At 48.5% G+C, this 13,361-nt stretch overlaps 1 protein-coding gene across 1 annotated transcript in view; it reads left to right on the top strand.

Moving 5' to 3' along the window:
* Window positions 1–13,361, top strand: part of EGFR (epidermal growth factor receptor) — a 200,354-nt gene that overhangs the window by 141,057 nt on the left and 45,936 nt on the right. Inside the window, exons 4-8 of the mRNA XM_044245680.1 lie at window positions 2,144–2,278; window positions 7,444–7,512; window positions 8,129–8,247; window positions 9,544–9,685; window positions 11,216–11,332. Of these exons, the coding sequence (XP_044101615.1) occupies window positions 2,144–2,278; window positions 7,444–7,512; window positions 8,129–8,247; window positions 9,544–9,685; window positions 11,216–11,332 (582 nt within the window). The remainder of the gene's footprint in view (window positions 1–2,143; window positions 2,279–7,443; window positions 7,513–8,128; window positions 8,248–9,543; window positions 9,686–11,215; window positions 11,333–13,361) is intronic.

Genomic DNA, 13,361 nt, shown 5'->3' with positions numbered 1-13,361 from the left:
CCCTGTGCTATGCAGTTGTGATGGGAAGGGGGCCCACCAGGAGAGGAGGGGTGCCAGCAGAGGGTACAGAACAGAGGGAGTCCTGGGAGTGGTTGGAGCCTGGCAGACAACAGCGCTGGAATGAGACAAGGCGTCCAGACCCAGGCTCCAAAGCAGCTGGCACAGACTTCTAGTCGGGCTCCTGGGTTTGGCCATCCTATGAAACGGCCTAAGACTTTCCACCCGGCACGGTAGGTGCTCACAGCACCCACGCACATAGTCCGCGTTTATGCTGATACTAATTTGTTTTATTTACACATTTTGCAAAATGGTATGTGCGTCCAGCATGCCCCAGTCTGCCCGTCTGGCCTCATGCTCTGTCGCGGTGACGGGCAGGTGCGGTTAAGAGCGCGGACCCCAGAGCCAGACTGTCTGGGTTCCAGGCCTGGTTCCACCACTCCCCAGCCAGATGTCCCCGGAGCGGGTTCTCTCTGTGTCTTAGCTTCCTCTGCTTTAAAAATGTGGGTAACGATGGTTACACACTTCCTGGGCATGGGGGGAAGATTAAGGGAATTACTATGGAAAAAGCACTGAGGAGTTCATATTCCCCTTGCTGGTGTTCTTTCCACTTTGGTATGGGGTTGTATGCGTGCACGTGATTTCTTATTATCAAATAACTATTTTAATGTGAAATTTTCCATACTAATCAAGTACTGGTGCTAAAAATTAACTCAGTGCCCACCACAAAGAATAAAATCATTAAGTACTGAAAGTAAAAATAGAAGAATGACGGCATCCAGGCCGATGGCCTCTTTCTCTTCTAAGCTACCCAGTCAGGGGCACCTGAATCGTCCGACACCTTTGTTGCCTTTTTACTTCTCACCGTGGCAGACCGAAGGTGTTCTGTAAGGCCCAACCATGTACACTCTTCTTGGCACCTCTCTCTTCACGAGGGTCGCAGCAGCCTTGATGCCTCTACTTTGTGGTTCCAGTTCTGACCTCCCATTAGAGATTTACCCTCTTGACTCTGGCTGCCTCCTAACCGGATGTCCTCTCCTGATTGTCCTGCTGTCATCTCTGACTTTAAACCCAACACCCCACAGTTTGGCCCTTCTGGACCTCCCTACCTTCCTTCTGCGGTTTTCTCCACTGTCCGCCAGGGAGAACGCCCGCCTGTGTCCGCCCGACACGCATTGGCTCCGGTCTTCTGGCTTCAGCAAGCCTGCTGTCCCCTCCCCTCCGCAGGCCACACGATGCTCCGGGAAGTGTCGTTCTCTTCGACAGCCTCGGAGCTTCTCCTGGGGAGGACCCTCTCTTTCCACGTCTGTGCTCTGTCCTTGGGGCAGGTCTGCTCCCTGCCTGAGGAGTTGCTGGGCGTTATCTATGTGGTGGGACCCTTGTGACCATTAGCTAAGCTTGTGTGTTTCAATAAACCAACAGAGTACCTGGTTGTGTCCTGCATCCCGCGGGGTCTCAGGGTTGTGGGGGTGGGCACAAGCTCGCCAGCCACATGAGCCCTCAGGCTCCCCTTGCCAGTCAGCTCCTAGATCCGGTTCACCCCTGCCCACCCCCAGCTGCGGTGTGTGTGCACAGAAGTCGGTCAGGAACCGTTTCTGTTGGCTGGCGTCGAGGCAGCGCTCTCCCTACGCTCACGCTTGCCTTTTTCTCATCATTCCCGGTTTTCCGTGTTGTGTCATTTCTTCCTGTGAAACAATCATAGTCTTTCCTGCCAGTGGCATTCCTGGCGCCTGCCCTCTCCAGGGAGAGCCTTCTCCCTGCCCTCCCCCGCCCCTGCTCCCCTGCCACCGTTTCCACTGAGGACCTCACAGCGTCAGCCCCTTCTCCTGGCCTTGCTGGCCACAGTGCGTGTCTGCCACGCCCCTCCGACCCGAGTCCCCATTCACTTTCACCCCACACAGCTTCCTTCCCTCCCATATCTCTGCATTCTGATGGTTTGTGCCCCAGGCCAGTTTCATGGGGAAAGCCCAACTCCTCTGTGACACTACCACCCCTCATCATTCAGCTGCCTCCCCCACCCCTGCCCTTGCCCAAGCTCTGTGGGGGTCCTGCTTTAGCAGAACTCCAGATGTAAAGAAATGCATGTGTGCTTTGTGGGAGTTTACAGACCTGGCCCTGTGGTCACCGAGGTTCTTTCCCTGCACAGAAATCCTCCAAGGCGCCGTGCGCTTCAGCAACAACCCTGTCCTCTGCAACGTGGACAGCATCAAGTGGCAGGACATCGTGGGCGACAGTTTTGTAAGCAACATGTCGATGGACTTCCAGAACCATGCGGGCAATTGTAAGTGCTCCAGAAAGTCCCCTCTGCCTGTAGCTCCTATGGTTGCGGGGTGGGTGGGGGGAGGTGGACACAGAGTTATATAACATGTTGGGGGTTGGGAGGGTGACAGAGAGCAGATTAATCTAAACGAAAAATAAGTAGTAAACAGTTGCTCTGCCTGCTAGAAGAGTGCTTATTCAGGACCTAGGGGAAGCCTGTCTCTCGTGGGGACAGTCGGCGTGCCTGCCCCCGCCACGACAACGGAGCCCTCATGTGGCTGTTGACAGGAGCCGTCAGTGCTGGCCCTGGGGGCCTCTCCCATCTTGCCCAGAGGAGACAAGCCACGCTTTTGTGTGCTTCCGACAGGCTGCTGAGCAGTGCCAGGCCCTCTGGAAACACGGGAGGCTGACCTTTGGCCCCCAACAATAGAGCCCCAGCAAAGTTGGGCACAGTGCACAGCGGTGGGGGTTGGGGGGTTGTTGGTCCATATTCCCCTTGGTGCCCATAACCTGGTCCCCGCCATTCATCGGCGAAGCGGCCCGTGCCAGGGGGAGGCTGGCGGGGGGCCAGGCTGTAGGTCAGGGCTGCACCACTTGGACCCTTGGCAACACTGTGTGGGAAACTCTGAAGACACATGCTTACAGTTACCAGGCTCCTCTTAACTCCCCCCTCCCTGGTCTCCCTGGTCTTTCAGTCCTTTAAAACAAGTCATCACCGTTTCCTGCTTCTCTGTTTCCCTAAACTGTGCATTGCATACGCGTTTTTGTGCGGGGGGGTTTCTTTGTGGGGTTTTGTTTGTTTATTTATTTTTGGTCTCAAAGAATCTGGAGCTCCTGTGGATCTTCAAAATTGACTAGAACCCCCTTCTTGTTACTTCATTGTATCTTATTTTATTTGTTTATTTGCTTATCGTACTGAAATACCCTTAACATGAAATTTCCCATCTGAACCATTCTTAAAAATGGTACAGTTCGGTGGTGGTAAAAGTACATTCCCGCTGTGGTACAGTCATCACCGCCATCCGTCTCCGGAACTCTTTTCATCTTGCAAAACTGAAACTCTGTCCCCGGTCCACAGGAACTCCCCCTCCCACTCCCCCAGCCCCTGGCAACCCCCAGGCTGCTTTCCGTCGCTATGAGTGTGACTGCTCTAGGGACTTCACAGAAGGAGCGTCACATAGTCCTTGGCTTTCTGTGACTGGCTTCTGTCACTTGGGTTACTGTCTTCAAGTTTCCTCCATGTTGCGGCACGTGTCAGAATTTCTTACCTTTACATGGTTGAGGAGTAGTCCGTTGTCCACTGGGGGGATATCTGTGTGCACGTGTTCTGTTGGTCCGTTCACCAGCTGGTGAGCTCTTGGGTTGCTTCCACCTGTTGGTGGTTACAAATAATGCTGTGAACTTGGGTGTCGAGCCCCTTTGTTTCCTAAATACAGGATTCTGACCGATGGTCAGTGTGGCAAGAAACTGCAGACTTTATCCTATAACGCAAAATTTTGTATTATCCATGATGTCCGGTTTAACCTTTCCTCAGCTGTCTGATAGACAATGGGGAGGTTGAATTGTGGACATTTATAACAACACCCAAAAAATGGACACTGGACGGCTGTGAGACACGGATGGGTTTGCCATAGACTAGAACCAACAGCCCAAATGGCACACCTGTCCTCATCACACCAAGACCATGAGGAAGACCCTGAAAAAAAATACTTGGAAGGAAGGCTCTTCCAATAACAAGATTCAAATAAGACAAGGCTATGAACTGCAAACCAGTAGAGTGCTGGGTTACGAATAGACACGTAAGAATAAACCAGAGACAGAAGAGAAAGACAGTAAGAATAAGCCTCGCTAAATTAAATGTCCATAGGGGAGCCTGGGTGGCTAAGTGGGTTAAAGCCTCTGCCTTCAGCTCAGATATGATCTTAGGGTCCTGGGATCGAGCCCCGCATTGGGCTCTCTGCTCAGCAGGGAGCCTGCTTCCCCCTGTCTGGCTGCCTGTCTCTCTGCCTACTTGTGATCTGTCAAATAAATAAATTGTTTTTAAAAATTAATTAAGTGTCCATAAAGGAATGACATTTCAAGCAATTGAGGAAAGAATTTATTATTCAGTAAATCATTCCAGAGTGACTGAACTATTAAGGGGACGATACCAAAGTGCCACAAATATAAGGGTTTTTTTTTTTTAAAAGAACAGTATCCACCTGCCACTTGTATTCTCCTCATTAATTACCCAACCAGGGACGAGGTGAGGAACCTGCCACGCTCCTTGAGGGAAGGGAAACCCTGCCCTTGCCTAGAGCTTTTCAGGCTACACGTGCCTTCTGAGAAGTTGTCGCATTTCATTTTTATCCAGGAAAATCTCATCAGGTGATTTAAGTATTTTATGGGCAGTGGATTTAAGAATCAAAAAAGTTACCCAGTGTGCCCCCACGTGATGTTACGGTTGATGTAGTTCGGAATTTGAAGTTCGATTAGGTGGGTTTCCTTAAGGGGAAATTAAATCAATCATCCGCTTTGCACACCAATATAAATTCCAAATCATATTATATACAATAAATTACTGAATATATGTGTAAGTGCTAGAAGGAAACATGAAGATGCTTATTGGTATCTTCAAGCTGAAGAAAAGCCCAGTCAGATGGCATATAAGAAAACTTCCATATTAAGAAATCTTAATAACAAACAGGAAAATATTGGGCATCATCTGCTTGCCTTGGAAAGGATTAATATTTTTGATAATATGACGGTGTAAAGTAGTCTTAGGTATCCCAAGAAAGCGAGCCTCCCAGTTTTAAAAAAAAAAAAAAATGGCCAAAGACATGAGCAGTTCGTGCTGCTTCAACACAGACACGATGCCTAAGAAATAAAGTAAAATGTTATTCCTTACTGTAACTTTAAAAAGGTCAAAATAAAGAAGCATCATTTTTGCTTTTACAAAAGATTTGGATTCCTTTCGACTTTTAGATACCTGGATGAGGAGAGGTATCGAGAAGCAGAAATCCTCATCCTCTTCTTGTGGGCAAATACACCAATAAAATACGGTCGGGGTAGAATTTTAGCAATATGTATTAAAGCTTTAAAGTGTGCACTCCTCATGTTTAGGAATACAAAGAAAAAAATAATAAGGTGAGTGAAAAGCATAAGGATATAGAAAAATGCTTTTGTGCGAGAATACTCCTTGCAGCCTTACCTATAATGAATTTTAAAAACAACTTACATATCTAAAAATAAGAGATTAGTTAAAGAAATGATGGTATAGCTGTGCTGTTGAAAATCATGTTACGGGAGCACCTGGGTGGCTCAGTGGGTTCAGCATCTGCCTTCAGCTTGGGTCATGATCTCTGGGTCCTGGGATCGAGCCCCGCTTCAGGCTCTCTGCTCAGGGGCGAGCCTGCTTCTCCCTCTCCCTCTGTGCCTCCCCCTGCTCATGTCTCACTCTCGCTTGCTCTCTCTCAAATAAATAAAATCTTTTTTTAAAAAAAGAAAATCATGTTATGTAAAAGGATATTTAAAGGCATGGAAAAATTGCCCTAACATTTTTATTAGCTTATTTTAATTATGATACAAAGTACAGTGTGACGTCAATTCATATACATGCATATACTTGTATATATATTGATTACTTCTCGATGATTCTCATTTCCTCCTCTTGCTTTTCTCTATGTAATTTGCCTACATTTCCTTTTTTGTAACAGAGGGTTAATAATAGAATTACAAGCAAACCTTGATTCATGGGTCGGCAGATGTTGTCTCCACTACAGGAAGAGGCCATTAAGCATTTTCATTGTAAATGTTTTTGTTTTGTAAACCCATTACATGTTTATAAGGGGTTTGAGAATTATGAGGAAGGATATGGTAAAGAGAAAAAAGAAGCCTCACGGTCCAGACCCAAGCACTTTCACCATTTCCCTGTACTGCTTTGTTCTTCCCGTCTCTCTGTCTCTGTCCCTCTGCTTCACAATGCACAGCCCATGCCATGCATCTGAGGTTTGGCCTCCCCGTGACTCCTGATTCCTAGGAGCACCAGCACTGCACTGCCAGCCTTCCCCCCTGGGGTGATGGGAAGGATATTGCGTCTCATGAAAGGGGTGCGCTGGTTCCACAGTAACTTAGGAAATCATCAGCTCTTCCCATTTGAAATCTAGATTCTACCAGGAATTAAATTCTTCCTGACTGTGGGAGGCTTTGGGACATACAGGAACTCCTGTAGGTTCCCGTGTCTTTGCTGTGAAATATACCTGCACAGCTGATATCTTTTTAACAAACTTTGGTGGTTGACCTGTTCTCTCAATCTCTCTCTCTCTCTCTCTCTCTCTCTCTCTCTCTCCCCCTCTTTTTTAAGCTGACATATAATGTATTATTTGCTTCAGGGGTACAGGTCTGTGAATCATGAGTCTTACACAAGTCACAGCACCCACCATTAGCACATACCCTCCCTGATGTCCATCTCCCAACCTGTTCTCTTTATACAGGTGAGAGGCTTTGGTCTTCAAGTATCTCCATGTTAGTAAAAACAAAAACACAACTAGTGAGATTTAAAAACCTCTGCAACTATAATCTGTAGTTGACCCCTGCAAACACTGATTGATCGACATCAAATATTTCCACGCAGTAGCTCACAAATCAATAGCTAATAGCTGATCAGCAAGGTGACACACACTGTGAATATTTGACCCTTTGAGCCATGTTCCATGCCTCTGTCTGGCTTTGGGTCTAGGGGTCTTTATTTGCAGGAGCCCAGGTCCACTAGGATCACTGACCCTCAGGTCCCTCGAGATGGGCAGAGTGGGAATATTGTAGGTCATACCCTCCCCACCAGACTGGACACCCTTAGCGCTGTTGGAGAGGCTGGAAAATTCTCCAAGCCTAAACACATGTGGAAACTGGACCATTTGAACCCCAGTGTTCACAACCGTGAGAAGTCACTCATTACTCTCTGCCTCCATTTCTGCAGCTGAAACGTAAATAAAAACAGAACGCGGTTCATCTTTTTTTTCTTCCATGAAAGTCTTTTGAATCACCTTACCAACCAGCCAGCAACAGACAAATGGAGAACTAGAAATTTGGGAGCTGCTCCTTGTTTCTGGAATGTCACATTGCTCAGGGGCTTGCCACCAGTTTCCCACCCCCTCCCCCCACTGTTCTCTTCCCTGAGATATGAATTTAACTATTACTTTTACATTTTAGGCCAAAAGTGTGATCCAAGCTGTCCCAATGGAAGTTGTTGGGGTCCGGGAAAGGAGAACTGCCAGAAATGTAAGTCAGCAAGCAGCATTTCAGATCAACGAGTGTCCACTTTCCTCCCCTTCCACGCAGCAGACTGTGCTTTTTCCCTTGGGAGACTCCAGAAGGTCAGATGGGCGCCACCCAGGTGCCCCTAGCGCATAATTATTGAACGGGGCTAAAAGTCTAGCCCTGACCTGGGCAGTCCTCTGAAGTGATTAGAAATCAGTAGGGAAAAAAGCGGAATACAGAAAGGTCATGATTCTGAGGCATCTGGGTGGCTCTGTGGGGTTAAAGCCTCTGCCTTCAGCTCAGGTCATGATCTCAGGGTCCTGGGATCGAGCCCTGCATTGGGCTCTCTGCTCAGTGGGGAGCCTGCTCCCCGCTCTCTCTCTGCCTGCTGTACTGCCTACTTATGATCTCTGTCTGTCAAATAAATAAATTTAATTTTTTTAAAAAAAGGTCACCATTCAGTGTGATTTGGCAGAACGCGAAGGTACGGCCGCCCCTACAAGCTGGGGAACTGCTGAATTCACCCCCCGTTGGCCGCTTCACCCACCGTTTGCAAGGGTTCTGCAGGGTGCCTGAGGGGTAGCCCTTCCACCCTCCCCGGCTCTTGAGCTCACTGGTGACCTTTGCTCCTTTTCAGTGACCAAAATCATCTGTGCCCAGCAGTGTTCGGGGCGCTGCCGCGGCAGGTCCCCCAGCGACTGCTGTCACAACCAGTGTGCCGCCGGCTGCACGGGGCCCCGCGAGAGCGACTGTCTGGTAAGGCTGCCCCCCCACCCCCAGCCGACCACCCCCCGGGGGGGCTTCTCTCGCCATGGCTGAGAGGGGCTTCCTGTGGGAGAAATCACCAAATCACACTTGTGGGAGCACTGGCCAAGGGGACAAATCCCCCTGTATCATCCTGCCTTCAACACTTACTTGGTGACCTCAGGCAAATCTTTTGACCCCTCCGTGCCTCAGTTTCCTCGCCTGAGCGTGATGCGTAGTAAACAGCACCTTTTAAGGGCTCTGATGACACAGTGCACGTGGCGTCCGTGACCGGGGCCTGGGTGTGGGACGAGCATCAGTACTAAATACGAACTGTCTGTCCTTAGTGTTCGTGGTGGCCATCGGCTCTGTTGTCACACTCTCTGTCGTTCCATCTCAGTCTAAACCCATGGAGTTGACACCGGAAGGCCCCTTAGCATAAATACACAGAGACGGTAAGGCACGTCCCTGGAGCCGCACAGACTTGAACACATGGCTGGAGCTCTTCTGACCCATCCCCAGCACAGCTCAAAGTCTCCTGCCCACCCCCGCCCCAGGGGGGCCCGAAGCACTGGGTCTGGTCCCTGTTACTGCAGAAAGCCCTAGCGAAAGCCTCCTCGCTCCGGTGGGCGGTGGGCACTACCCGGAGGTGGCCCCCATAGTGCGCACCTTGGGCGTCCTAGAGACATGAGAGTCGGCAGATGTGAGCCCTGGACACAGCCCCAAGTGCCAGGAGACACCCATGGACTCCAGAGGAGGCGGCCCACCTAAGGTGGGATCCAGAAGATGCCCGTTTCAGGAAGGCAGAGGTTTTTAAATGCCAGAGGCTGCATCCAACCTGGTTGGTCTGGGCTGGAGGGGAGATGGCCTGGGGGTCTTCGGGTCACCCGTGTATGTGGTCTGGTTGCCTCTGCACAGCAGCCTTCCCCATGAGCGTTTTCTGCAGTTTGGCAACACATGCCAAAACCCATCCTCACATGTCCCCTATGAGGGAGACCCAGGAGATTGAATTTAAAACTAATTTCATTCCACAGGGACCCATCCAGCAGGTGAACTCCTTCATCATTTGTAAATTAATAAAGATGTGGGTTTTTATCATCATAATCCGTAAATTATCACAGCTAGGACAGAACAAGAAAAATCGTACTTTTAAGGTCTTTCCGACTCTTCTGAAAGTGCTTCACTAGGTTTGTGGGGCGGGAGGGCAGGATTGCTTGGTTTTGCTTTAATCAAATCCTGGACGTCAAGAACTATAACCCGAGCTTTGTGCCCAGAGTCGAAACAGCCCTGAGTATCCTCCTGTAACAGGTGTGCCGCAAGTTCCGCGACGAAACCACGTGCAAGGACACCTGCCCGCCGCTCATGCTCTACAACCCGACCACCTACCAGATGGACGTCAACCCAGAGGGAAAATACAGCTTTGGTGCCACCTGCGTGAAGAAGTGCCCCCGTGAGTTCATCACATGCAAAAAACCCTTTCACTTATCAGGCGTCTCTTTCCTCTTTGTCTCCCCCTGGGATCCTGGAGTCCCTTGTCTCGGGGAGTCTTTGGGTCCATGTGTTGACTTCACTGTGAGGCAGGTCACCAAGTGCATGGGTGAGGAGTCAGGTCACCACCACGGTGACAGGCGAAGGCTGGTGCTCTGCTGACCAGTGTCTGTTCTGGAGTCTGTGGGGGCCAGGACAGGGACTGAGGTCCAGCTATAATAGCCGTCCAGAATATTCGGTTGTCTCTTTGTGCCACTTCACTGTTCAGCTCTTGTGCCCAGCAGGTCTTGAAAAGACCTAAATGAGAGAGCGTGTCAGGAAACCTGCCTTCTTTAGTGGTTAAGATTCTGGTGAAAATTTTGCCTCTTAAGGGAACTAGAACTTCAGAGGAGTCCCTTTGTATGTTGTTTGGTTTTGTTTGAATTGTTTTGGGTTGGCTTTTGCTCATTTGTGTTTGCATCAACAGGTGGCTCTAATGTTCAGGGAAATGATGATGGGAATTGTGTCCTCATAGAGAAAGTGTAGAGTTGTGGAATTAAAGGAGCATTAGAAACCAATCTTGATTTCTAGGAGGGGAGATCAAGAGAGAAAAATTGGAAGCCCAGCTATGAGGGGGAGATTTGCCCGACCAGATTTGTGGACACAAAAACTTTTTAAAATCCTATGCAGGAAAAAAAAAAAAACACAGAAATAGAATGGAACAAACTAAAGTCTTACAAAATTGCCACAATGATGACACAGGTGTCATCTTTGAGGGAGAGTTTAACAGGAAGAATTTAAAAACCCACAGGAAACCAGAGCCTGAGAGCAAAGGCAAACAATTTATAGAATGAAAATTGCAAATGACTGGTAAATATGTTTGAGGACATACTTGGGGAAGTCAAAATGGGAACACATAGAGCCCCAGAAACATATTGATGTTTGTGTTAATGTTAACACTAGTAAGTTACTCCAAAGGGAGGGGAGGCTCAGGAGATGGTGAACGTGCGTGGCTCGACACAGAACCCAGCTGGTGGGACCAACCCCCCGGCCAAGGGAAGCTTGTCAGGCTGGGCGGGACCGTAGAAGGCAGCACGCTGGCCACGGGAATTCCATCCATTTTCAGATGTGGACTAGTGGGCTTTGATCAAGATCACTTATTTTAAATAAACATTCAGACTTGAATCACAGGTCGTGAAGGTCGAGTTGACAGAAAAATGAGCTGCAAAACATGTTCCGAACCTGTGAGCAGACCCCAGGCTCTGTCTGCCCCATCCGTTTCCTGCCTGTGATGAGCTATATTTCTCCGTACCGTGGTTTGATAAGCTGTTAAAACTCTTGAACTTGACTCCTTTTCTGAGGGCAACCTTTCATTCTTTGTCCTTCAAGTAAATAAAACCAGAGGGTTAGAGGCCCTTTTCATCGGCCCCTTTGTAGGAGAACATGAGGCAATTGTGTGAGGCCCAGGAACACCTGGTGTGGCTTTCGTCACCTTCCTTCCTTGTCCCTGCAGGTAACTACGTGGTGACTGACCACGGCTCTTGTGTCCGTGCCTGCAGCTCCGACAGCTACGAGGTAGAGGAAGATGGAGTCCGCAAGTGTAAGAAGTGTGAGGGGCCTTGCCGCAAAGGTAGGAAGTCTTCAGGGTGTGGGGACAAGGCTTTTCGTCTGGTCACAAAGCTGGGATCCACCAACCCCCCCAACATCACACTTGGAAGAGATCTGAGCTCATCTCTTCCTTCAGGCTCAGAAACTTCTTCCTGCCTTCATATCATGCCCTGTTCTTGGAGGCTCCTCAAGGCCAATTTACTCCTGCTTATTAATATGCTTTTTACTTTATTTTTTTTTTGTAAAAACTTCCCAACACTCTTGCAACTACTGTTGCAAGAGTACTGCAGTGCACACCCGTATGCCTTTCACATAAATTCCCCACTTTGTAATGTTTGGCCCCATTGCTTTCACTGTCTTCATACTTGTGTCTGTACATGTGTGCGTGCTCGGGCACAAGTTTCTTCTGAATTAGAGGACAGTTACAGATATTGCAACACAGCACCCCTACATTTGCCAGCATGTTTTCTTACAATTGGCGACATTCTTCTAAATAATGAAAGATGAGTTCACATCAGGATCACTTAACATCAACTCAGTAGTCTTTTCTAGTACCCAGTTCAACTCAGGCTTCCCCCTCCTGTCCCACGTAAGTCATTTTTAGCTTCCTCTCAGTCCAGAACCCAGTCAAGGATCATGGGTTTCATGTAGATGTCCTGCCCGTGTTATCTTCGTTGGTCAATAGCTGTGTCTCAGCCCCCCCTCCCCTCATTTGCTTTCTTCTGTCTTCCATGACCAGCCGTGAAGTGTCCAGCCCAGGTGTTTTGCACGATGTCTCTCAGTTTGGCTTCATTGACTATTTTTCCTCATGGCCGTCTTCCGGTTGGGTGTTTGGGACAGGAGCGTTGCCTAGGTCATGTTGATTTCCTCTCATTTTATCAAATCAGGTGACATATGATGCCATGTTATTGCATTACTGATGGTGACAGATTAGATAAGATTTCTTGGTGGGTATAAAAGAGTGATTTTCTTTTTCTATCATCCCATTTATTTACTGACATTCTTTTAAAAAAAATTGGTTCCTATATGAGGTCATGGAATCTTCTTTATTCAGTTTCTTGTCTGTTCCTGTCATTCATTTGGGTACTTGAATTGTCCCACACATGGCCAGTAGGAGCCTCTCCAGATGTCTCCTGTGTCCCTTTCACACATCCCAGGTCCCAGTCATGTCTTCTACTCAAAAGATACTACCTAAACTCTGTACTTTGCTTCTTAACCTTAATAGGCCCTGGAAATCACTCCAGATAAAGTCATACAAATCTTCTTCATCCTGTGGTGCAGCTGTGTAGGCTCCCTTCTGTGGCTGTACCATAATTTATTCAGTGGATCTCCCTTTATGTGGCCATTTAGACTGTTACACTCTTCTGCTATTACAAATAACATCTGAGTGCATAGCTGCTTACCTTGGGTGTCCACTTCCGGTGCCACCTTCCCTGGGGAGCCATCAGTCTTTTCAGTCAAAACGGATCACTCCCCTCTTTACTCCCGTTTCACATTGCACAGGTGTCCCCATGGGGCAGAGTCACCTTCCCTGTTCCATGTCATTGAATTCTCCCGATGCCACAGGGAAGTCTGTTATTAGGATCCCCATTCTACAGATGAGGACACTGAGTAACAGAGAATATCAATGACTTGCCCACAATTCAACAGCTAAGAATGGCAGTCGAGATTTGAAGTTCATGCAGTCGAGGTCCCAAGCCAGACCCATGAGCTTGTGGGCCAAGTCCATGTCTTCCTGGTCTTGCAACTCCTTGGGGAAGTTGGGGCAGTTGGGGCAGGTGCCCTGATGGAAGAGTATCCTTTGGCTTCAGGAGACTGTCTGGCAGAGCAGACATGGAAGGAGGAAAATAAGAATGTGGGGTAGTACCGGGCACAGGGGAAGTATGAGAGAGAGGGTTACTGTCAGCATCCTCGAATGGACTATTAGAATCAGAGATGGTTTCGGTTTGGTTTTGTTAATTTTGTGTTCAACAAACAGTTTGATTCTCCTGTAATTATCATTCCCCAATTTTCTATACATTCCCGATTCTGATCCCTTTGGCTATAGGGCA

The sequence above is a fragment of the Neovison vison genome, chromosome 4 (genome assembly GCF_020171115.1).
Source record: "Neovison vison isolate M4711 chromosome 4, ASM_NN_V1, whole genome shotgun sequence".
Classification (NCBI taxonomy): Eukaryota; Metazoa; Chordata; class Mammalia; order Carnivora; family Mustelidae; genus Neogale; species Neogale vison.
This window is presented reverse-complemented; position numbering and strand designations above follow the sequence as displayed.